The sequence below is a fragment of the Phlebotomus argentipes genome, unplaced genomic scaffold, assembly GCF_947086385.1.
Source record: "Phlebotomus argentipes unplaced genomic scaffold, Phlebotomus argentipes genome assembly scaffold_4, whole genome shotgun sequence".
NCBI lineage: Eukaryota > Metazoa > Arthropoda > Insecta > Diptera > Psychodidae > Phlebotomus > Phlebotomus argentipes.
The window spans coordinates 9,643,003-9,651,527 of record NW_026776174.1 but is presented as its reverse complement, the minus strand read 5'-3'; the positions used below and the strand labels follow the sequence as shown (position 1 = coordinate 9,651,527).

At 40.0% G+C, this 8,525-nt stretch overlaps 2 protein-coding genes across 2 annotated transcripts; both read left to right on the top strand.

The window, feature by feature from the left end:
- The first annotated feature begins 1,177 nt into the window (after nt 1-1,177).
- LOC132258450 (uncharacterized) lies at nt 1,178-2,486 on the top strand. The gene is made up of 5 exons (XM_059755778.1): nt 1,178-1,949; nt 2,020-2,073; nt 2,131-2,215; nt 2,274-2,352; nt 2,439-2,486. Exons 1-5 carry the CDS (start codon nt 1,178-1,180, stop codon nt 2,484-2,486), a joined length of 1,038 nt encoding a protein of 345 aa, XP_059611761.1.
- A 171-nt stretch (nt 2,487-2,657) lies between these two features.
- Nucleotides 2,658-5,785, top strand: LOC132258449 (uncharacterized). Its single transcript, XM_059755777.1, has 3 exons — nt 2,658-2,896; nt 2,961-5,462; nt 5,524-5,785. The coding sequence occupies exons 1-3, from the start codon at nt 2,718-2,720 to the stop codon at nt 5,783-5,785; spliced, it is 2,943 nt and encodes a 980-aa protein (XP_059611760.1). The 5' UTR covers nt 2,658-2,717.
- Nucleotides 5,786-8,525: the final 2,740 nt, after the last annotated feature.

Below are 8,525 nucleotides of genomic sequence, written 5' to 3'. Positions count from 1 at the left end.
CACCGTTCGCTAAAACATTTCTCTATCTGCATTGAGAACTGCCGATAAGCTTCACACTACACCATTTATTTATTGAGCTTGTGATAGAGGGTCCTCGTGCGCTCTAATTTTGGCAATAATTTGATAGAACCCAAGGCTAAATTTGGATTATCAACTGCAGCGAGACGCAAATAAATGGAGCTGTTATATTTGCTCCGCAGACACAGATTGAATGCCAACAGTCTCAGAGGGAGTGAACACTTTCAGGAGGCGCTCTGTGTATTCCGGAAGATAGAAGAAGCTGGAGAAGGTCAACAGTACCAGAATGATCGCAACCAATGTATCTGAATCAACGAAAAGGAATGTCATTGCATGGTATTGGGTAACAATTGAGATAAAGTGCGATGCTTACTGACAAACTTTCTCTCCCAAGGCTCCAGAATTGATATACAAGTGGCCAATGTGTACTGATAGTAGCAATTCTCTACGTATTTCTTGATACTGCCTAACATGATTAGTGTGGAATGTCTTAAACTTACAACTGCTAAATAGATTGGCACTACTTTAATGTTCTACAATCACCGAATAACCCAGAATCACTGTTATTTCTTATCAGAGTGAACGATGAATCAGGAAAATATTTTGGGCTGTAAATACGAGACTGACAGTTCTCCAATGGAAACACCTACAATCCTCCCTTTCTGACCCACGCCCAAAAACGATAACATTGCCACGAAAGAAAAGAGACAGCAGCCTTTTGCTGTTCATCCACCGATTCCCGATTCAGACAGTCTGTTGACGACGTTTAGATACGCTCTCTTATCATAAGAAAGTCCATCTGGACTAAGAGAGTTCATTGTAAATCAATATCGAGATGATTAGTGATAAATAATCACGGCAATTATGCTAATGCAAAGCAATTTCAGATATTAATCTTCACTTTCAAAACACGCATTCAGGGAAACGTTAAATCAATCAGTGAATTTCAGTCGAAAACCGACCAAGAACAATGACACAATTTTCCAAATCCAAATTTTTCAATTTAAAATTCTACTTTTCCTGTGTCATCGTTGCAATACTAACTTTATTGCTGATAAATTCACTACAGCAGTTATGGAAGGCTTTTCACACAAAATCATTTGCATTCACAGTGGATACGAATTAGTAAGAATGTCCCTTTTCTTTCCATTTTCCTCGGATGATAAAGTGTAAAATTTATATTAATAGTTTGGATTGGAACACATCATTTCCTGCAATTTCCGTCTGCGAAATTCTCAATGGTGAGAAAATGTGGGATCTCAATGAGGAGCACTTTGGGTCAGACAGGGACAAATTCCAGGACGATTTGGTCGCAGACGTGGCCTTCTTCAAGGGTGTCTGTTCCTCCTGCAAGACCTGCGTTCAGCACATGAAGCCCGAGTGCCAGACGAACTTCTCAGTCATCATCGACAAGTTCAGGACTAAATGCGAAAATCTATTGACAAACTGTGCTTGGAATGGAGTGAATTTCACCTGTTGTGATGCATTTTTGCCCCTTCAGACGGAATTCGGTCACTGCTTCACCATCAACAGTGCTCACACTGATCCCGAGAAGCGCATGAAATTGATCAGCAACCGCGAAAGTGGGCCAGGAACTCTCAATTTATTCGCCCTGGAAGATGTGCAAATTCATCTGCACTCCCCAAACGGAGTGCCGTACATTAACACGGAGCACGATCTACAGGAGACCATTCTGTGGGGCCTACAGAAGGAGATCATCTTCAGCACAGCTGAAATATTCAACGACGCAAATCTAGAAGAGCACGATTTTTCGCAAAGACGCTGTAAATTGACATCGGAAGCTATTGATGCTGCGGAAGTGAGGCTCTACAATATTTATAGCTACTCAACCTGCATCACAACTTGCGTTGCAGAAGCTCAGTTATCAATTTGCAACTGTACGCATCATCTAATGCCTAAGAATCTAATTAGTAAGTGATCTACAAAATGTAATTCACATGAAATTCACACTCACTTTCCTTTTTGTCCATCCATTAGAAGATTATAATGAAATTTGCACGGTTGAAGGGCTTTTGTGCCTGACGGAGAATTTTGGTAAGAGCCTCAATAATAATTCCTTAAATTAATGAAATCTCATTCATTTTTCTTTAGAAACATTGACAGAAATTCGGAGGGATTGCAAATGCTTTGCATCGTGTGAGGAACCAGAATATAATATTGTCTATTCATCTAACGAGTAAGTTTATTGAAAATTCATTTTTTATTTCTTGAAAAGAAAAGAAGATTTTTCACAGCTATTTCGGAGAAGATTTAGGAAGTCCAATAACTATTACAATGGGTTCTCTTCCGACTACAAGATACATAAGACACACCGTCAGAACCACTCTGGACTTTATAAGTGCGTTTTCCTTTGTCGTTTCGTATCCTGTAAATACTAATTTCCTTATTATTTTCAACAGTATCAGTTGGTGGAATATGCAGCCTTATCTTTGGGTTATCAATCATGAGTGTTCTTGAATTTATCGAAATGTTCTTTTGGCAAATTATTCGGCTTGCTAAAAAAGTCCGGAAAGGTCGCAGTAAAATTTCCAACGGAACATTTTAAATTCACCTCTTACACTACTTTAGCGCCACGTATGATTTCACCAGAGAACTGCAAAACAGCAACATAACCTAATTTTCTCGTGTTGATTGTGGGCACTGTTTATATAAATGTTTATGTTGCCAAAGAGCAGAAAATGAATGTGTTTTTGAGTGATATTCTGCCTCTTTTTGCGAGGATCAACAAGGATCCAACAGTGATACATATTCAGAAGTTGAACGACCTTTTGGAGCGGTCAAACGATGGATTTGCCGGAAAGTTTTACGACAAAATGCTGCTCACGCTCTTGCCTCAGGTGGATTCTGAGGAGATCCGGTGAGAATTTCATACAAAACTAATAAATATTTCCTCTAACTGAGATTTATTCATTTAATTGCAGGAAGAAGCCCGAAGTTCAAAGGCATCTGGTTGCAACTATGGAGATTCTTCTGAGAAAGATTAACGTGGACAACATCAAATGTTTCAGCACCGTTCAGATTGTTTTGCTGAGGCAGATCTATGATTTCAAGAGCGGAAGCTTGGCCCAGACGTCAGAGGAACTGAAGACAGGCGTTTTGAGTTGTTTAAGGACTCTCTTAAGCAGAACTTTTAAGGATGTTATCGCGGAGTTTTTTGAGCTCAAGAATCGCAAGATTATTGCCAACCTTCTCTTTGCCTGTGTTCAAATCATCGAGCAAGAAGTCTTTGCAGGATTGAAAATCGAAGCAATCAACTGTATTCTGAGCTTCTTGCAAATCCACGATGAGGCAGACTTCGATGACATCGTCTTGAGGAGCCAAATAGCTGATGTGATCTACACTTTACTGCCCAGGATGCTGAAGTGTTTCATGGAAACCGCCATTGGGGATTCAATCAAAGGACATCAACTGGTTGGTGTCAGCATTAAGGCGATAGGCAGGATAATCTGCTTGATATTGGAGAGAACAGAAATGGATTTTGTCGAGGAGCCAATTAATCTGGAGGACTTCAAGAGAATGATCCTTGCGAAAGATGATGCGCGACCTGAAAATAAGGATATTCTGAAGCAACCATTGGCAGGAGATTCAGAGGGAAAAATTCTGCGCAAAGACCCAGAGTGGATCAGAGCTGTCTCTAAGAAGTTGAAGCCTTATCTGGCAAAATTGTTGGTATTCACTCAACATGATCACGTCAGCGTTCGTAGAGAGCTTTTGGCGGTGTGTGAAAATTTCTTGAAGAAGTGCGCTGAAAATATGCTGGATTGCCTTCAAAGTCTCCTCGAAGTGATCTTTGTCATGTCATTCGACGATGATGAAGACATAGCAAAGCAGAGTTGCAACACTCTTGCAAGCCTTAAGACTCATCCAAAGAACAATCTCCTCACTAAGAACGCTGAAGCCACAATCAATTCTGTTCTTATGACTCTGCCTCAGAGTATTTTGAGAGAAGATGACTACAAGCAGGTCCTGGGATTTTCATTGTTGCAAAGCGCACTAGAGTTCATCTCGTCGAACGATCTTCTCGCGCTGATAACAGATGATCTTTTCCTTGAGAAGCTGACAACAGTGATAATTCTCGGAGCAGAATTGAATACTAAGCAAGAAGATTTGTTGGCAGAATCCGGAGATAAATTCTCATGGCGTCTTAAGAAGTATCTAACAAATCATAAATGCCAGCGAGCCTTTGATAAACTGTGCTCAGCATTGAACAAACCTGAGGTGATTGGAATAATTTCGGGCAATTTCTTAAGAATCCTCGAAATGCGAAGCTCAACCAGTAATCAAGTTCTAGTGATCATGAACAATTTGTTATCCTGTGAAGAGAATCAACAAAGCAGTTGGATGATGGAATTTCTACTTGAATTACTGAAGGACATTCACTGGAATCTTTGTCTACAACTCTCAAGTGAAATGCCAAGTGAGGAAATTCTCACGAGAGAGGATATCAAATTTAATGTCGTCCATTCGTGCCTTGTCTTGGAAAGTGTTGGTCTCTGTGCGAAGCGAATGGGATCAGTTTTCCATCCTTATCTCTTCAAGACATTCCATCGAATCCTCGCCAAGGCGGGAAGCAGCAATTATTGCGTGCGAACAGCTGCTACCATGGCTCTGGAGGACATGAAGGAGTCTTTCAACGCAGCAACAATTGAGGAATTCGTGCACAGCAATACAGATTACATCATATTCTACGTGAATAAGTTCTTGAAGAAGAGTTACACGTACGACGATGGATTGGGAATGCTGCAGATAATATTGGAATACACTGCAGAAGATGCAATAACTCACTTCTATTTGGAGACAATTTTGCAAAGTTTGCTTCAGGATGGCGAAAAGATCAAGGATCAACAGAAACTGAAGGCACACTTCAAGATATATCACCTTTTTCTGCTAAAGATGCTCAAGTGGTCGGAAGAGAACAACAAGGAAATCGTCAACGAGGAGAGTTCTGATGAGATTCTGCAGCAGTGGTTGGATATCCTTAATCAGGAGGAGGAAATTGAAACTGAGGAACATAATGAGACAGCGCCGAAGGAGGAAATCGAAGAAACCGAGAAGATAGTTCCAAATTACGTGAAACTAACCGATGAGATGATGAGGCTAGTCATCAAGTACATCTCTTCAAAAGATCAGGACTTGTCTTTGCTTTCCTTGGAGCTGATGACAGTCGGCATTTCTGTCCTGAGCGGATGCGAAGAGAAACTCCTGCCAATTGTACATCTAGTGTGGTTTCCACTGTCTGAGAAATTCAAGTGCAACAATCCTGTGATCCTGCGACAGTGCTTCCGATTACTTCTGCTCCTTGCCAGAACATCCAAGGACTTTATACTCAAGCGAACACTGAGCGATGTTATCCCAACAATCAACCAGTGCCTAATTGATGGTTCAGTGAAGTCTGCGAAAAATTCCCACTACGGAATGTTCATGTAAGTGTTTTCCTTACTCTCTTTGTGGTTATCAGAAAGATAAGAATTTGCGCATTTCTAGATATACTCAAGATTTCAAAGTCATCTCCACGATACTGTCTCAATATGGGAAACTGATCTCCGACATTCAGATGCAGGAGAAGAGTCTAGACACAGCCATAGACTGTGCTTTGCTGTACATGGAGAAGAATCAACATACGGAACTACAGAAGATGTCACTGGCATTCTGCAACTCCCTTCTCAACTACGATGCACCAACCATTTACTTGAGGCTTCGCAAGTATCCTAATTTCTTGGACAAATTGAAAATCAAGCGAGAGTAAAAGCCTAATTATATATTATCCTTGTTGCAATTTTTAGAAAATGTCTTTTGGTGTGCTCACAAAAGATTGAAGTTCTTCCTCTAGCTTATCAAACATGTTCCGCAAGGTTTCATGGGAATTGTCTTTCTTGTCCCTAAACTTCAGAATATCCGCGACATTTGCGATAAAGCTGTTAAATCGTGTTTTTGTTCTATCAATCTCTTTTTTCTGCAATCCAATCATTCGGAATGCACAACTTAAAATTTCATCTTTGTTAGCATCGCCTGGAATATGGAAAAGGTATTAGAATATTTCAACAAGGAACAAATAACCTGCAGAATCTTACGCTCTGTCATGATGTCCAATTGCTCAATTGATCTTCTCAAGTCTCTGCTTGGATCTCTTCTGGGACTGAGAACATCCTTGAAGGCATCAGCAATGCTAATTCCATGAGATTGAAGGCTTCTGTGCATATCAGATCGTGCTGAGCGATCAAAAGTAGATGAAACTTGAGGAAAAGATTCATCAAATATGTTTTCAGCGGATTTTGAAGTTGAATAGTTTGGCATTGACTCATCTTGTAGATTCCTGCTCTCATCCAATCCCATGCTTATGAATTCGGGCGAAGATTCCTCATCGATATCACTTAAATGCTCATCAATTCTAGTCAAACTTCGCCCTCGATTAAATGCCAATTGATTTGGATCAACTTCACCCTCCTCAAATAGATCCTCTGTGAACATTTCATTGGATTTGAGAATGCTGTCATCCAGTTCTGAGCTTGAGTAGAATGGCATTGACTCGTTTAGCAATTGGTGAGATTCGAAAGATGATTTTATGCTAGAGAAATTAGGCATAGATTCATCTTGAATATTGCTTTTATCTATACTACTAAATTTCGCTGAGGATTGCGAAATTCTCTGATTTCGTCTTGGTGTATATTTGCTCGATAAGTTTGATCTCTCTACAAAAGAGCTCATATCAGGGAATGATACCTTATCTAGATCACTCACGAATGAGTTGTACAGATCAGAAATTGCTGAAAATTCCCCTGTTTCTATGTTAATAAATTCAGGAGAAGATTCATCCGCAATCTCACTCAGTTCTTCAATTTCTTTTTCCCTATGCGACTGTCTGAATGAAGGATGCTTCTCATTGAAAGATGACGCAAAACTGGAGTAATGAGGCATTGATTCATCCTCAAGATTGCCCTTGTCAGTACTGATCAATTCCGGTGAAGATTCTTCATCAATTTGACTGAATTCTTCAGACAATTGGGAAATATCCTTTCTCTTTTGAGGATACAATAGATTTGAATCCACTAATGCGTCCTTAAACAGACTTTCTGTGTCCATTTCTTGAGATTGTAGAATACTTCGATCACGTCCGGATGAATAACGACTAGATAAATTTGATTTTTCCACAGAAGAACTCATATCAGGGAATGATACCTTATCTAGATCACTCACGAATGAGTTGTACAGATCAGAAACTACTGAGAATTTTTCTGTTTCAGTGTTAATCAACTCAGGAGAAGATTCATCCGCAATCTCACTCAGATCTTCAATTTCATGTTCCCGGTTCGCGTGTCGGAATGAAGGATGCTTCTCATTGAAAGATGACGCAAAACTGGAGTAATGAGGCATTGATTCATCCTCAAGATTGCCCTTGTCAGTACTGATCAATTCCGGTGATGATTCTTCATCAATTTGACTGAATTCTTCAGACAATTGGGAAATATCCTTTATCTTTTGAGTATACAATTGATTTGAATCCACTAATGCGTCCTTAAACAGACTTTCTGTGTCCATTTCTTGAGATTGTAGAATACTTCGATCACGTCCGGATGAATAACGACTAGATAAATGTGATCTCTCCACAGAAGAGCTCATATCAGGGAATGATACCTTATCTAGATCACTCACGAATGAGTTGTACAGATCAGAAACTACTGAGAATTTTTCTGTTTCAGTGTTAATCAACTCAGGAGAAGATTCATCCGCAATCTCACTCAGTTCTTCAATTCCTTCAAGATCTCTGTGCGAATGTCTGAATGAATGTTGCTTGTCGCTCAAGGATGATTCAAAACTAGAATAATGCGGCATTGATTCATTCTGAAGATTATCTTGATCAATACTTGATTCGTGATGCATTAAACTGCGCTCACGCGATTCTCTGATACTCTTGTTCTGACCAGATGCTTCTTGATTAAAGACAGATTCCACATAGCTCGAGTAATCTGGCATTGATTCATCCTGGAGATTCGACATGTCATCACGACCAGCGCTAACCAAATTCGGTGATGATTCATCATCAATAGCACTCGATTTATCTGCAAAAGAGCTCAATTCTGGGGCGGATTCGCTTTCTAGATCACTGACACATGTTTTAGCGAGGCTAGAGAAGTGTTCATGTCCCGTACTGACCAAATCCGGTGAAGATTCATCATGAATTTGGCTCAGTTGGTCATCAATTACAACTGCATCTTTTCTTCGATATTGAATAACTTCATCAATATTTGCCACTCCTTGCACAAATAAATCCTGTATGTCCATTTCATGCGATGCCAGAACACTCTGGTCTCTATCAGATGTAGAGAGACCAAAAGATGACGCTTGAACAGATGAAAATTCTGGCATTGATTGCTCTTCTAAGTTTTCTACAGAACTCACGGAAGCCAGACGTTCTTCAATTAGTTTCTGATAATCGCGTCTTGGACTCCGCAGACGGTCAGTTTGCATGATAATCCGCTCTCTTCCTG

Bases quoted from the DNA above. Each gene is read 5' to 3' on its own strand.
- LOC132258449 (XM_059755777.1), top strand. From the start codon at position 2,718: ATGAATGTGTTTTTGAGTGATATTCTGCCTCTTTTTGCGAGGATCAAC. The intron at 2,897-2,960 runs GTGAGAATTTCA...ATTTAATTGCAG, and splicing joins GTGGATTCTGAGGAGATCCG to GAAGAAGCCCGAAGTTCAAA. The intron at 5,463-5,523 runs GTAAGTGTTTTC...GCGCATTTCTAG, and splicing joins TCCCACTACGGAATGTTCAT to ATATACTCAAGATTTCAAAG.
- LOC132258450 (XM_059755778.1), top strand. From the start codon at position 1,178: ATGATAAAGTGTAAAATTTATATTAATAGTTTGGATTGGAACACATCA. The intron at 2,074-2,130 runs GTAAGAGCCTCA...ATTTTTCTTTAG, and splicing joins GTGCCTGACGGAGAATTTTG to AAACATTGACAGAAATTCGG. The intron at 2,353-2,438 runs GTCAGAACCACT...TATTTTCAACAG, and splicing joins CAAGATACATAAGACACACC to TATCAGTTGGTGGAATATGC.